Genomic DNA, 17196 nt, shown 5'->3' on the forward strand with positions numbered 1-17196 from the left:
GTATTGGTGTACACAGCACTGCCCAGCCAAGCAGCGATGTTCCTGTTTTACCCCTTCCTCTCCCTTTCCTCAGAGTTGGAGGCACTACCCACGCAGGAACAGGGAGCAGAAGGGCTGAAATGGCCTTCTCCTGTGTTCGTCGTCTTATCAGGGCTGTTCTCTCACCCTGCCAAAGCAGAGAGGCTGGGTCAAAACCTGCTCCTGGGCAAAGCTTTGTCATGAGGAGGTCTTGCTGCAGTAGGTCTCATACACTGGGGCATCTCGATGTCGCTGGGGCTAAATCCTCCGCAGAGGGAATGGGATCCACTCGCTGGGAGCGGGGGGCTGGCAGTGGGGCAAGGAAAAGAGATGCTCACCCCTCCTGGCTGGCGGGCCCCAGCATGGAGCTGCCCTTTTACCAGAAGTTTAACTCATGTCGCTCATCTTGGATATTGGTGAAGTGTTGAACGGTGTTGCCCAGCCCTGTTGGGTGTGCTTTGTTCCCAAAATGTTGAAACAAGTTTTACCAAAACCTGTTGTTTTCTTTCTGCAGTTTTTTCAGCTCTTGCAAAGCTCTTGGTCCCACTGGTGTAATACTCAATGGCATACTTCTGCCCAATAAGTAAACATTTAATAACAAACCTTTTAGGTATTTAGAGAGCCACTAAAAATGTAAAGGATGTATTTCATTAATACTGCTATTAACATAAATGTAAAATGAGCCTGGCCTGTAATCACAAACAAGTCTGACTCACTAAGGATCTTTACGGCAACGTTTAATACTCTGTAAAAGTGTATGTATGAAAGTCATTAATCAAAGCACAGCACTGCTTCTAGAGTATTTCTTCTGCTGTAAAGCTGAGTGATAAAATAACTTAAAACACACGGCAGTAGTGGCAGTTAATAAGCTTTTTATAGTCCCTGTGTGGACCTGAAAATCATACCTTATTAGTATCTTTATCTTTCTTGCTCACTCATTCATTCTTACTCACATTTAAATTTAATTTTAAGGGTTATTTCTAGTCTTTCATAAGGGAGCTGCTTTAATAATCTTGGCATTTTTCCCCATTTGCTGTGAAATGACTAGGAGCCAGAGCTTTTGTTATATGTACTTTACAAATCATTCTGGTTTTTTACAGATCATTTCTGGAGATGTCAAGGTTTTATGACATTGTTAGGCTTTGTATCTTGCTTGACTGTGTCATAGGCCTTCTTGAATTATTTCCCCGCAGATGTTTGCAATTCCATTATGTACCCTGTTAGCTGCAGTGACACCTACTGATCTGGGGCACCTGAATTAACTAAGAAATCCAAATTGCTGAATTTAGTCAGCAAGATGCTTAGGGTTCCACCCACCAGATGTTTCTCCTGCTTAGATGTCTGGGACTTTATAGACCTGCCTGCTTTTTAATCCTTGAAGCAAATATCAACACATTTGAGATCTGGAAGCTCACGGCTCCACACGGAAAACGAAGTGTTGCCATGACCACAGCTTTGGGTCTTGCATATAAGATGTTTATCCCAAGTATAACAGAGCGGGCCTATAGAAGGATTGTTTTAATTTTTATCCCTTGGAAGCCTTGAAAACAAGCATACATATGCTTTAATGTTACAGCCAGTAGAATGGTAATAAATACTGCAAGAAGACAACACACACTTGGTATTCAGAGACTTCATTCATTCAGTGCTTCTAAGGGGAAAAATTTTAGGTATTTGCAGGGCACCCTTTGAAATTAATAGAAATAGGGTAGTTCCTCACTCTTGCACAGCATGTTTTCAACTGTTGCATATGGGCTTTTCCCATAAGGATGAAGCACTCGGAGGTCTGATCACATAAAGAGAATCCCTTTATGCTTTTGTTTACAGGAGGACTATGCTCTGAGTAGTTGAAATAATAATTTTCTCAACTGAAAAGTATACTAAGGTTATTAGGGCTTTAACTTCTTTAACAGTACTTCCCAGGCATTTACAGGGGATAATCAGAGAACTGGGGCAGTCACTCAACCTGAGAAGATACAGTTTTATTTCCTTACTGTCATTGTGATTACAAGTGGCTTCATTTGACATAAATTGATTATAGGTGGATATAGAATGAGAGGATACAGCAGATCCATTTGTTTTCAGGTCTTCTAGTTATATTTCTCCATTTGGTACATACATTTCTACATTTGCTACAGAGTAACAATTCCATCAGCTATTAAGTTGAAGAGAGTTTTGCTGTGCACCGTATAGCAAAACAGACCCTTTAAAAATTTGTGCACCATACATTTTTAAATTAATGTTTTTATTCTTCTGACAATAGTAGTAATACGGAAGGCAGATTTTACCACAATCCAATTATTTGTTGCCTGGAGAATTGGAAACTGCCAATCCTAAAACCATTCGGTTTTCATGGAATTTTAATATGGATTCGATTAATTCCATACTATAATTTTGAGAGTAGATTTTGTTCTGTCCGTGTTGAAATCAGTGGAGAGCCTCACACTGATATTAATGAGAACATGATCACACCCAGTTGGGCAGCAAGTACTCCTTTTTTTTTGTTCCTATAAGCGGTAGAGAACCATTAAGCCTGTAGTGCACAAACCCATGCAAAATTGCAATGGGTGCAAGTTAATTTTATCGTCAGAAGCCCATGGCAATTAGAACGCATCAGTGAGCAGACCATAAATTTTAGGACAGGGTGTATAAATTCAGGCAGAGATGATACTGGGGGTTTTGTGGTTTAATGGTGTCTATATTCTATATTGTTTTTCTTAACAGTGTTAAATTTTTGCTGCTTTTATTTTTTAATGTTTGTGCAAGTTTTTTGTTGAGCTGAAAAACATATTACAATAATAATAAAAGAGAATGGATTTTTATGGTATAGCAATGTGCAAAAGAGGCCCAAAATATGAACATTTCCCTAGCCTTGAGCTATATGCTCTATACTTAGTGTAACAGGTAAAAATTGTAAGCCTGCACAAATCCCATCTGAAGCCAAAAATAGCAAAAAAACAAAAGTTGTTTTCATCAAGACCAACTCACTATTCCCAATTTATAATTGCACTGGAACTTGCCAGTTTTATGGCAAGAGCAGCTCTACCAGCAAACAGCATATTTTTGCTGAGAGTTGTCATGTTGGCAGTTATTACAATCAAAATCATCACTTTATTTTATTTAAAATGTATTTCCCCAGTAAGCAAGAAATAATACCTGGACTTGAAAGGGACGTATGTTAAAGATTTTTTTTACATTTCTCTCGAGTATGCAACATATCCAACTTCAACTCCCTGCAGCAATACAAAATGCCCGAGAATAATGTTTTCAAAATCAATACATACTACAGTCGAATGTGAGACTCCACAAACCCATAACTGAAACTGTGGGAGAAAAGCAGGCAGCCTGAATATAAACAAAGTGCCAGAGTTGGATTATGACCAAGATGCAAGTGCTAATACAGCCTCGCTCTTGAGAAAACTACCATGAGACCTTCCCAGCATGTGCAAGTGTTAAAAAGCAGGGGTGTTTCAGGTGCAGCCTGCTGGTGCTCATCCCCAGGCAATTTATTGTTTGGCTTCCTGATGTCTCCGTAGAGAGCAATATATGCAGAGTTTCATCTAGCTTTTCTTTTTCACCTGGGTCGTCTCATATCTGTGAGCCCTTCTCACTATGTATCTTCTCACTCTGTATGTACAGCCTCGGTCTGTCTCTTGTGTTTCCCATCCGCTGCCTTCGCTGCCACCACCACCCTCTGATGGGGTTTGTGGCTCCACAGTCTCTTGAGACTGCTAGAACTCAGAAAGCAGCAGTGGAATCAGTGTGCTGCTCTATACTTAGGAAAAGCAAAAGTGTGGAAAGTGTCTGCTGTCTTTCTGGAAGCACTGAAGTGAGTAGGGACCATAAAAAAAGAACTGAAGATTGTTTGTAGATGATGTGTGTGTGTATTTTGATCAAAGGATCCCTCAAAGAATGTAAGACACCATCTATCTCTATTGCCACACATAAGAAAAAGGAAGAGAAAACCATGCACTGAGATATTCTTCCTACACCCCAGCACAGTCCATGGCAGAGCCACAATAAATCATCTCATGTTATTACCTGTGGTATTTGCCCTTCTTCTCATTAGCAGCATATGCTACGTGCCTGTCTCTCACGCCCATCATTCCCTTTCTAGCTAACTTCTTATTGTCTGGAAGACTTGCTGCAGAGTCCCTAAGAACTTCATTTGACCACAAGCTCAGAATTATTGATTAAATTCACAAAAAATTTGGATTATTAACTTATGAGCCTGACAGAGTATTTGCAAGATTTCTGCTTTGGTCAGAGGAGAAGCCTCTAGTCAATGATTTACAGCTTAAGTATATGCACAGTAGTTCAGCTATTCCACCTGAGGCAGTTTGGACTGACATGAAAAATAAAAAGGGTAAAAGAAAGATCACTGAGGCAATGCTGCAGACTTTCACAGAAGAGTTTGCAGTTTTGAGTCAGAGTAATTAGTTTGCAATATGGTATATTTAATGAAGAAATTACTTTCCTTTACATTGTTGTCATGCATGCAAGGACACATTAATTTGCATGGGAAGACACAGATTGATCATTTACTTACTTGTGGAATTGAGAATTTTGAGTTGGGGAAGGGGAGGGGAGGTTTTTTTACTTTTGGCCCATAATTCATGAGCATATTTGACATACTTGACCCCAGCATTCTGCCTAGCTCCATCAGAAATGAAATGTAGCTCCCCAGTTCAGTCACCTTTTATAGGCTGCATAAAGCAGACTTATGTTATGCATATTTGTACAGTGTATAGAACAGTGGGACCCCCGAACTGATTGGGGTCTCTGGAGGACTTTCACAGCATAAATATTACATGATAGCATATTGCTAGGCAGAAAGAAAAAACCCAGAAGTACTTTAAAAAAGAGCTCTTATGAACTGTCTAGTTTTGTACTCTTAGAATATAGCAAGATTTTATTCTTTCCAATTGCATCCTCATTTAAACAAAGAACAAATCCTTAAATTAAGGCCAGACATGAATGAGAGACAATAATTACTGATAAGAGCAGAACATGTGGTCCAGTCTGGGTGTTGACACTACAGCCACTGCAGATTACTTTCAGAGAGCTGTCCTGTGGTAAGAAGAACGTTCAGCCACTTTAAAATACGCCGTATTAATAATCCAGCCCTGCAATGCCTTGCATTTCAGGTTTGGTGAGGCTTTTCAACTTTGTTTCAAGCAATAGCTTTCGAAAGTACGGGGTCCGAATCAACTTGTAACCAGTCCTTCCTATTGCATATGGCCCACTTAATACTGGTAAATTATTTTGCGGTGTGGAAAGTTTATGAGTGACTAAGATAAAAAACTTGCAGTGTTTTGATTGCCTAAAATTTCTGTGGTTTATGATAGATAAGTACTGTTTTTTTCTTCTAGTAATTATTTCCTCCCGACTCCTTCCTTGGTATCTTAAACAGATTTGGAAAGAAAAAAGAAGAAAAAAGTGGGAAAACAGACCAGAAGGGGAATCCAAAGCAAGGCATACTTAAAGAGGAGGAGCTGGAGAAAATGAAAGATGAACGTGAAAGGTGAGTAAATGGTGACAGCATCTTTGTTCATCAGATGAAGAACTTCAAAGCAAGGGATTGCTTGAAGGGGCAGCCAGCCAGCCTGGCTGGAGATGTCCCAGGCCATGCCCACCGGCAGTCAGGTCCAGGCAGCGCAGAGCTTTAGGCCGGTCTCCTGGCTGAGTCAGCGCTGCTATATGACAGGAGCTTGTCTGTCTCCTGCAGTTTCTGTGCACTTCACCGAGGCAGCTGCTACTCAGATCCCAACCTCTGCTAAGCTGGCGAAGATCGCTTCCTTCAGAACTTGTTTCACCTCTGCCCATTCCCAAGGCCAGCTGACCTAGTAAATTTTTTTTCTCTACTTCTCTAAAGCAAGAACCTCCTCCCTTCTCTCCTGACAGCTTCTGCTGTGTTTTCCAGCACTTCAGACCTCTTTGGCTTCAGCTGGCTGTGCCATCAAATGGTAGTTTTTATACTTAGGTATGTTCTTCTCTGCGCGGCGTTTGCTGGTTAGCCACATGTTGCAGAAATACCCACTCAACAAATGTTGAATATGCCAAGAGACCAGGAGGAAAGCAGGTTCAAATGGTTAAAATCAGTCTGAAGAGGCAGGGGTCTGCAAGCAGTGGGGTGGGTGAGATGGGCAAGGCAAGAAGCTGGGTGTGTGCCAGCTGTGAGTTGCCATATTTCTGAGGTAGGGCTCTGAGACTGAAATGAAAGGAATCACTGATGTGAATAAGCCCAGTTCTCTATCTTGTCCATAAAATACTCCTTTTTCATGCCCAATCTTAGCAACTTTATTACCTTTCCAGACAAAGAGAATGTGTCGTTTTCTGCTTTCCCCCATGTCTGCCCTTCAGGAACTGAGGACAGTTTGTAAGTGCTGACAAGGCTCAGCGAACTCCTCTCTCCACTTCCCCAACTCATCCAGATGTACTTTATGATATGCTGAAGAAGGTCTTTGTTTCCCTCTGATGGCTGCTGTCAGAAAAGTTAAAGAGCCAATACTTGCTGGCTCTCAATAGGTGTCTGCAGTTGCTGTAAAACTTTCCGAGTTGTAGTAATATGGGCTGTCAGGATACGGGGAAAGCTTTCAGAGGTCTCTTTCCTTCACTGGAGCATCCTGCTCCTGGGAGATGGAACGGAAGCAGATGTGGTTCCTTTTGGGCAGGCAGGGTCTTTCCACATGGGCAAGCCTTTATGGTGCTGGTCAGTGCCCAGGGAAAAGACACCCTGCTTTCATTCGAGTCATGCAGTGCGTGGTCAGCCGTGTAAGTGGTAGTTAATGGGTTTGATGGGGAAAAGAAATAAATCCAAACCCCAACTCTTGAAGTCTGCTGCTAATATTTACCGGTTTAAAAGCCAGTGAGGTATCCAGTTGCTACAGTGCTGCTACTGGATATGCTTAGCCAGTGTTTAAGTATTTAGTTCATCTAAGTTAAGTAATGTCAGGAGAAACTTTGTACCATTTGTTTTAAAATTTCTGTGCCGTGTCCTTGATTTTGCCAGATTGATGAGTGCCTTTATTTTAAACTGCTGACTCCCAATTTGGATACTGGCAATTTGAGAGGTATGTGTCCTTCATTTTAAAGAAGCCAGTGTCTTTTATTAGGATCCTGGCAAGCGAAGAAGCATGTATCCCATCTGTTAAAGGGCCAGTGTCATTTACTAAAATGTTGGCAGGCTGCAAGGAATGAACCCTTCTGTCTAGAGGTCTAATGTTCTAATTGGACACAAGATAATTGTTCTTAATATTTCTTTAGTGTTGTATGCTTTTTTTTTATATTACAGTCACTGATTGACAGTAACTTGGTAAGGCTGCATTAGAAACTGGGAGCTCAATGTCTTCATCATTCTGGTTTCTCTAGTAATGATTTCAGTTTTGACCTGGAAGAGTTTGCGACTGAAATGGAGAACAGCAGGTGTGTTGAGAAGTGGATGAACCAAGATGATATTTTTAACTCACTTATTTGATGATTCTTCTGTAATGCACAAGAATAGAAATATCACCCTATTTTTTATCAGGTAATACAGCTTAAATGTTTGGGGGATTAAAATTAAAAAATACAAATAAAAAAGCAGAGGAGGAACAAAGAAATTTTCCCTCAGTTATCCCCAAAGCAATGCAACACATGCTGTAAAAACAAGCAATTCACTTCAACTTTCTAAACAAAGTAAGAGAGAGCATGGCTGTATATGTTTGCCCACATAAGACTATCTATAGGCTGACTGTTGAACCCTTGTTGAATTGATCATAAAACAGGAGAGACCTCATCTTTCCTAGAGGAAAATTACATAAGGAAGCTAGTTCTCGTATGTGGGTAAGACCTGTTTGGGAAATTGATTAAAATCAGTGGAAGGAAACATTACCTGACTTGAAGGTAATGCAGTCCTTTTGCTTAGTTGTTGACTGTTCACCGAGTGATGATGCTCAATAAGACAGTAAAGACAAGTTTTATAGCTCTGTCCCAAGATTTAGTAATTCTATAATGTAATTCAAGTCCAAGATTTTAATGCACATGTTGGCAAAGAAAACCTTGTGGCACATCCACATCATAGATCTTCTGCTTCTATGGCTTCACTAGCTACAATCCTGCATACTTGGTCTCATTTATAAAACCAAGCTTCACTGAAGCTTACTAGAACATAGGCATGTTTTCAGATCTGTTCTAGTTGAGAGTGAAATGGGTATATGTTAAAACTACTAGGGATGTAATAGTAGAACAGACTACAGAACTGTTGATAGAAATGTAGCATGTTTTGTCCCAATACCTGTGAACAAATCCTGTGTTTAACAGCTTGAGCAAAATACAAATTGCTTTTCTAACATTTAACCTTTTTAAAATTAACTTAAACACGCACCTAATTTTACCTTTCCAAGATTAGCTATATAAGTAATTCTTGTTCAGATGCTCAATCCAGTAATTACAATATTAAAGTCAGGTTTTTTTGCTTAAGCTTCAGTTTTCTTAAATGCTGACTGACGAAATATTTCAGGATCTGTTATACTAACTCATATTATGATTTTTCATCTGACAGGTTTTTTTCAGAGGCCGAGCTGTCCATTTTGGATGCTAGTGGAAGAGGTCAGAGTAGTTGATTTTTGGGTTGGGTGTGACGGGATTAATGATCAAGTGCATTTCAGCATCTTAGCAGCTGTGGACCTCACATGGTTTTGGATGTTGGTTTTGCATGCAATATATGCTTGGCAGCTCTCCAAAAAACAGAATACTGTTCCAAGATCTCAGCTGAGAAATATTTTTCAGGAGGAAGTGCATTTCCAGTTTACAGGAGTAGGCCATCTCTTGGAGCTTTGCAAAGAGTTTTTTGATTGGCATTGGATAGGTACAGTAATATCTCACAAAATTCCAGGGATAGGCCTGCTGTAAAGGATGCAGCCTTCTTCCAGAAATTTTGACAAGATTTACAGATGTGCAGAAATGTCACATGTGTTCACTGCACAATTATAGGTTGACTGTGCAGTACAAACTCCACTCTGGCTCTGACAGAAAACATCAGATCTTACGTAGGTGTGCTGCATGAGCGTAAGTGCATCATGCTCAGAATAGGCTGGATTTCCTGCTTACACACAGAAGGAATTGTACAGTGCATGTGCAACAAGTCTGGCACATCCAGAATGTGTTAGAGCTAGTAGGCGTATGCAGACAGAGTATACAGCACTCACTCTGTAGTGCAGATGCTTCCAAAAGGTTTGGAGTTGCTTGCACATTGGTCCTCAGCATAGATTTGCCTGGCAACCCCTTTTATGGGCCACCAAGTTTCAGATTTGAACATGAAAAAGTGAAAACAAATTTAGTATTTCTCTAGCCCAGTAATTCCTACTTCCATTCCACATTGTCCTATTCTCAGTTTTCAGTACAGCGCTCTGGTCTGCCTGTTCTCTGAAGCAGCTCCACATCCTGCACTGAAATGCTGACATCATTATTTTTTTACTTCTTGTATTCCTCACCAAGATCAAGGTCTCATTGTGCTCATTGCTGTTAGGGAAGCTTGGGTCTGACCCTAAGCACTACATTTGTGGTAGAAGAGAGAAAAATCTGGCAGGGAAAAAAAAAAAAAAGGCGTCCTGTGGGTGGGAATCTGACATGCAGGCAGCGCAGCTGCTTGTCCAGGTTCCTAAAAGTCCCTGTCAGGCTAGGAATTTGTTCCAGACTTCAGCCCCAGGCCTCCTTTCTTTTCAAAGCCAGTAGTTTATTATATGACTGTTACTTCTGCAGGCTTCAACTGGTTAACGGGAACTTAGGATGTTAGGCATTCCTTGTTTAGCAATAGCCTTATCTGTGTGCAATTGAATATGAAGTCAGCACGTCCTCTAAATTTCACTATTTTCTTCTTCTCCCCCTACCTCCCTTAGCTTTCCTTGTGCCACAGCAATGGAATGTTGCTGAAACTTGACTGGAGAAAGTCAGAAGTTCATGACACACATAGTTTAGGAGGACAGACTTAACTGGTGATACAGTTCTCTGAGGCAATGGTTTGTCCTTCCTGACACAAGTCAAGTGGTTCGTTGGACTGAGGCCCTATTTTAAATAAACTCATCATTTTGTTCATGCTTCAAAGAGTTTGGCTGTAATAAAGCATGTGCTCCAAAGGTCTAGAATCTGCCCATAAAAGGAAAAAGCAAATGCTATGTCTGAGGTTTATTTTGATCAAGCTGACTCAAATCTGTATTTTTAGTGTGTTCTGTATAAATTACTCAGAATTTATCATTTTAACAACAAGATGTTCACTACATTATTAAATACTGGAAGAGATCCTCTCTTTTCTTTCCCTCAAAACAAGATTTCTCTTCCTCCCTCCCTTCATCCTTTTCCCACTCGTTTGGGCATGCTTTTTAATTTTCTAACATTTGAAAAGCATTGTAAAACAAACTAGATAAATATATTAGGCACTTGAGTTTTACACATAATAATTTGTTTGCCTTTCAAATGCAAATAAAGTGACTATCAATTGAAAGGCAAACTATTTTTTCCTGTTTGTTTAGGATTACTTTACTGGAATATTCCTGCTGAGACCAAAGTCTCTCTTCCAGCAGAGTCGAACGTTTCCTTGACATTAGAATAAAATTTTACAAAATGAAGCACCTTGTTGAAAACGGGGTGATTTTAAAAAGTAGTATATGAGTTGGTGAAAAAGGAGGCACTCTGTGTAAAAAATAATACTCTGCACTTGTTCGTAGTAGTTTGTTGTTTTGTTAAAACAGTCTTGGTTTTGTAGTCCTCACTGGAATTAAGTGAGGAATTTTTTTTAATCGTACTATGTTTTTGAGTAGCGTGTTAGAGAAGCAGAAGGAACATCTGGCCCTTGCTATCTGAACTGAATGCTTAAGTTACAGCGAATCTCGAATTTGGGTAAAAATAAATGGTTTCAGTTTTTATATTAAAGACTGAATTTCCTTTACTTTTCGGAAACCTTCCAGCAATTGAAAAGAGCTTCTCACTTGTCTTATCAGCTCTGACGCTTGTTGCCTGTTCCCATAGTTAAAAAAATCAATACATATGTTTTTGATATTTGGCAAACAGAGGTTTAATTTTGCAGCTGCAAGATCCCTGTACGAAGGGAATGCATCTTACAGAAACAACATTTAGAGATCACTTATATATGAGAGAATACTTGTGAGTGAAACTCCATTCCATTTCTGTTAGCATTTGTTTCATTATATTTAATTACAATTTGTATGTTACTGGAAATCAAAATGAAAACAAGAATAGCTGCATGCATGGCAGTATGGTAGAAAAGCCAAATTGTTTTGAATCAAAAGCTGAAACTCCGACTTACGAAAATTAAAGTATGATTTTTGAATGCGTAGTACATCTTAGAGCGTACTTGCACACACACACACATTGTTACCGACCCCATGTAGCTTTTGTGCCTGTGTTATCCACTTGCCAAGACTAAAAGCATTCGTATGGCTGTTTATAGTTAATATTGATCTCTGATAAAATGTTGGTAATTTGCTCTTCTCACCATTAAGCTCTGTGCTAAATCACATGTTTTGGGGACTCCTGAGCTTGTGCATCGTTATTTATTAAGGGTTAATCCAACATGGTATATCTGTTCATTGAGTATTCCTGACTTTGCAGCACAGCTAGGTCCTGTGGTTTAGACAAAATAAAGTGTTGGATGTGATCCCAGTTTTAATACTCTCAATTTATTATAACCATTGAACCCTGATCAGATCACGGATTGGATTGGATCCCAGTTTTTTAAATGTCCCAATTTATTGCTGGCTTGCAACCCTGATAAGAATACATATTTGATTAAGGCTTCAGTTTTCAAAAATTCCAGTTAATTACTTTTAGATTCTTATTAGATCATAGCTGTGTAGTATGGTATGTTGAAGTTATGAAAAAATTACTGGATGATGTTGCACAGGTCAAGGTCATAGTTTCATTTTGTGCTGACAGTATGAAGTTATCAGATTTCTGTTTATTACTGTGGCAGCACTTGCACTGGACAGGAGGACAGATTAATCCCCACCCATTGATTCTGAATGATTCTCATTTTAGATCTGCTGCTGCTCTGCATACCAGAACATGTAATAAAAGCCTACCACTGGACATTGAAAGATTGGTGTTCAGTTATGAGTAGCTGAGGTAGATGGCACTCACCTACCTTTCACAGGTTGTGATTTGGCATTTAGAACCAAACAGCAATTTTTGAGATGCTTCATGGGGCTCATCCACTGCTGGAGGATATTTTTAAGACAACATTAGGCTGAGAGCTGATCCCAGATTGTCCTAGCTCAAGAATATTAAGAATTGGATAACAGAATGACACATGGAATTGGCCTTTTTTGACTATCACAGTACTATCCCAGACATCAGAGACTGCTGGAAATAGCACTTTCCAGATGTCATAGCCATGCCCTCTAAATTTAAGCACCCAAATTCTCATCCAAGCCATTTAGCGTCCTTGGTTTGCCCTTCATTGAGGCACTGGTTTCACTTTTCTCTGGAGACCAGTTTTCACAAGCTATGCCACCTGCCCACCTAAAAGGTCAGAGCAGCTCAGGGGCAATGGCCTGGCTCTTTCTTGCATAAATGGGCCAATGTGGGGTTCTTTTCTATATATATATATATATATATATATATATATATATATGGGAGTTTTATTACTCGATGTTTTTTAAAATGACTCTATAAAACAGAAATACTGCCGTTAGAAACTTTTACAGGCCAGGCTAATACAGTGAAGCTAACCAGTGTAGTAGCCAACCTGGGTAATACAGACTGTCTAGGAGACAGACTAATCTGGCCTAGGGATTTCCTTGATGCAGTACTGAATGTAGGCCAGCTCTTCCCTACCGCAAAATCAATAAGGGCATAAGAATGACTTGGAAGCTACATTTCATTCCTTGCCCTTCCATGTGTGATTTATGACAGTCTATCATAAATCTTTGGCATGTACTTTGAAGTAGTGCCACAGCACAGAATTCCTGTTCTCACTCATTTACCAACAGGAAAAAAATGAGAGTAGAACTCGTGGGGATAGACGGGCAGGAAATCAGTTTGCGTGTGTAAATTCTCCGTAGTGAGCTTAAACCAGAATAACTAAAAGTCTTAAAGCTTTGGCTGTTCAGTCAAAGCTGGGTTTTGCATTCTAATCCAGGACTGTTCATTAGAAACAACCTGTGAACCCCAGACTAACAGATGGGATGTTCTTGAACAGAGGGATTCTGTTCAATAGGTTCCAGGTTCAATGTCATCTGTGTAGAATAAAGGAATGTGCGTGGAATATCATATCACATGGAGCTAGGCTTGCTCCTTCCACCGCTAGGATTTCATTCAAATGAAGGTATAACGTTTATGCTGTTGCAGAGATGGTTGTGTGAGTTCATGAGGTCTCACTAGCTAAGTGGAGCTGCGAGTATCTACGCAGGAAGTGTTCCAGGAATACCCACTCATTGAAGGAGGTGGCCCTGGGGATCAGTAGGTGTCAGTCTTCCTGGGTCTGCTCTGAGCTATGTTACTGCATGTGGTTGTGGATGTTGGGTTTTCACGAGTTGTTAAATTGATGTTGCGTCTTCCCATGGTCCTTACAGTGTCTCTGGTATTCTTCTTAAGACAGTGTTACAATCCTCAGTGTTTTTGTCTGATATCTACTACAGCAATTGCTGGAGCTGAGCTAGTCAGTGGCAGTGAGTTAAGTTCATAGGCTGATGTCTCTGTCTCCCCACAGTTTTTCTGCAGGTATACTGCAGTTACTTTGTACTTGTTCACTGTTTATCTGGTGAACTCTGAAATAATTTGCTTGATGTCTTGGTTGGAGAGGTGAATCTGTGACTTTGACTGCAATGGGTATTGTTTCCATTCTTCACATTAATTTCCCAATGACTGAAATATAAGCAAAATTAAATCTTGCTTTCTGGGAGTATTCTGTTATTTCGATTCTCTTTTCATGCTTATTTGTTCCAGAATGAGCTAATGTTATCAAAAGGGACTCAGGTATCATGTGCACAGCACCTTACTTACCTTTTTAATGGAAAAGTACAAATCACAGCAGCCTGAGAATTCCTTTAAATCGGTGTTGAGATCTAGGCCTGCAACATACCTATGGTCTGCGAAGTCCCTGCAGAGTCACGGCCATTTTGCAGGAGAAGCTTGGAGCTCTTAAAGGCATCAGAACTTCTCAGGTGAAAGATGCCAAAGTAATTTTGACAAATCTGGAAAGATTCCACTATCTAATCCACATTGTCACAAAACAAGGAACATCCTGTTGACAGGAGGCTGAGCAAACCTGATCTGTGCAGTCAGCCTTGTTTTCAGCAGGAGATTGAGCAGGGTGACCTTCAGAGGGTTCCTTCCAACATAAATTTTTCTGATATTGTCACTTAAAAAAATAACTCAGGATAGTTTTGAGTAAAGAAAATTACATAATGTAGTAAAATACACAATATAATATACTTGGCTTTTCCAGTAATTGGCTTTCTGTAATCTGCTGCATTTCACCCAGTGTACACTAATGTGGACAAAAGAGAGACAGAAAAACTTCCTCAGATTTAACAGCAAAGCTAAAATCCTGTTCTTATTGAAGTTCACGGGGTGGGGGAAAATGCACTGACCTCATTAGAGCCAGGATTTTCTTTAGAGGACAGGATCCTGTATAAGTTGGTAATCACTCCCTGTCACCTCTAAAATGAATGGGAGAACATTAAGAACTCAGTCTTGTCTATCCAAAGCTCACACTCCTCATTTTGTGGTATGAAAGGGCTGTGTTTCATCTTCAGTTTGTCGTAATCTTAAATTTCAAGGTCAGTGTAGCTCTATCTCCTTCTTAGGTTTTTCTTTCCTCTGTTTCTTTACTTATAACTCTCCAAAGGCAGCTTCTTTGGTCAGTTCAGCATTATACGGGTATGGGGTAGTTATCTAGAACAGGCAATATTTTATGTTTAGCCCTGGTGGTTTTTATCATTGGGCTGGTTAATGCTGTTACAAGATCTATCTTGTTTAGCCCAAGTTACAGTCTTTTACTCCCTTGAATTTGTGGCTTGCCTTTTTTATTTCCGAGACTGTTTCTGTTCTTGTTTACAATTACAGATACTAATTATGGGGGAGATGATGTTCAAATCCAGCACAATAGAATGAGCTGGAATGAAGAAACACTTGCATAGCTTATGGGGAAGATGTTTTCGACAAATATGCCTCCAGTAGAATACCCTGAAAGATAATACTAAATTAAGATATTGTTTGAGTCTTGATAAGTCCATGTCAGATGTCCTCAATTTACTGGCAAGAGGTGGATTTTTTTTTTTTTTTTTTTTTTTAGCTGTGAGACTTGCCTGCCTCTAGAGTTTTCCTGGGTGATGGCTGAAAAAATACAAATGAGACTTTTCCTGATAAAAGATGCAGGTTTGCATAAGATTGTTAATGTCATTATAGAACATGCCTGTCTGAAAAATGATTATGAAATAAAAAAAATTAAAAGCACTGTACTGAAATTATCTCCTCAGATATTCAAGTGAAATATACCCATTCCCATCAGTGATTATAGCTTATGAATATCTGAAGGCAGGATGTATTCAGTCCACTATTATGCAAATGAAAGAAAATACAAGATTTTAGTTACCAAAATATATTTTGCTAGCAGCTAGAAAGGAATTAAAACATTAAACCCAATGGAAATCTAAGTGACCTCCTGCAGAAATAGGCTGCTTTCCTCTAGACAACCCGTTACTCAATATATGTATGAATTAGGTAAATGAGAGACAAAAGCAGAAATGTTATGTAAAATCACAGTTGAAGTATTAAGATACTAAATCAGATGTAAATTGAGTAATCATTGTGGTATATAGATCTCAGGGAGAGGAAAAAAGCAATGCAGCAGCTTTTATTCTGCTGTTCACAAGGAACAACCAAATGAGTGGAAGAATGTTTACCATCTCGATGATCTCAAAAGACTTAAAGGATCGGGTCCTTTTTCGGAGTTTAGGTATACCTCGAACTGGTTGTACACACACTCGCTTACCTTCTCTTACTCTGCTCCTCTTACTGCGAATAGAATAGAAATTATCCTAAAAGACCTATGGCCCTGTTTCTGTTACACATTTTGTCTTTGGTTGCTATTTGTCCTTCTCCCCTGGGGAACATCTTTCATTGACTTAGCCAGCATCTTGCTCATTCATGTACCTGTTCGTGCTTCCACAAAGTCTACTGCTTTTAATCCACTGTGCAAGAAATGTTGCTGTACTCATCCGAAGTATAAAATGTGGTCCCTTTGTGAAATACACTGTTCTGGTCAGTAGCTGCATTTTCTGTCCTGTGTGTGACTACTTAGATAGGCACCTTGGGGCTCAAATCATGTCATTCTTTGTGCTCTGCTCAGTACTAAGCACATGGTCAGTGCGTGGTAAATAAAAAAAATGTTGCATCACTTTTACACTTTCCCTAGAAAGTCAGAAGAAACAGGATGACCCAGAGCTCATGTGGTGTGCAAGGGAGGAGGAGTTCAAACACCTCAGGAAAGGTTGTGCTTTTTTGTCATGGGCCTATTTTGGTCAGTTTTCCCCATCCAAAACTGTTCTGATATGAAGTGCAGCCTTGCAGCTCTCTGAGTGAGAGAGTCCACAGTCTTTCCTGGGCCGAGCTTCCCACCTGCGGTTTTTATACTGTGACCAGATCTGTTGGTGCCACCGAGTTGCATCTCATGTCTCCTGTTGGGCAGCAGGCACCCTGTCCCTCGCTTGGGGGTGGCAGAGCCAGGAGGACAGGCTGCTTTGAGTTTGTCCTGATCCAAGGTGATGGCTTGTTAGAGTGGGACTCACTGTGCAAAGTTCCTTTTGAGCTAGGGCTGGTGTTGGGCCTCCAGAACTGCAGGCTGGGCTGCATCCAGTATCTTGCTGTTTGTTCCCTGCTGAAGGCAGCCTTTGGGTTCCACGGCTTTTAATGGCCCTGGCCTTCTTTGGGTTACTGTGCTGGTAACATTAGGTCCTGCATTTTAATTTTCACAGAGGCTTATGGCACTGGTTTTAGAAGCTTCAGCATTTTCTTGTTCCCCACTTGCAACCCAGCCACCTACCCAGCCTTCTGTCTGGTGGGCCAGGAGGTATAAGGAGTATCTCTTAGGACTTTTCCTAGCCCTCTCATTCTATTCCCAAAAGCATTTCTGGGGCTGCTCCAAAAGTCACTTCTGCTCAGCTCTTCTGGAGTTTTCTT

The 17196-nt window shown here is 40.1% G+C and overlaps 1 protein-coding gene across 1 annotated transcript in view; it reads left to right on the forward strand.

The window, feature by feature from the left end:
- Positions 1 to 17196, forward strand: part of PARD3B (par-3 family cell polarity regulator beta) — a 426026-nt gene that overhangs the window by 324132 nt on the left and 84698 nt on the right. Inside the window, exon 20 of the mRNA XM_075710482.1 lies at positions 5432 to 5542. Within this exon, the coding sequence (XP_075566597.1) occupies positions 5432 to 5542 (111 nt within the window). The remainder of the gene's footprint in view (positions 1 to 5431; positions 5543 to 17196) is intronic.

Source organism: Pelecanus crispus, chromosome 5, assembly GCF_030463565.1.
Source record: "Pelecanus crispus isolate bPelCri1 chromosome 5, bPelCri1.pri, whole genome shotgun sequence".
Classification (NCBI taxonomy): domain Eukaryota; kingdom Metazoa; phylum Chordata; class Aves; order Pelecaniformes; family Pelecanidae; genus Pelecanus; species Pelecanus crispus.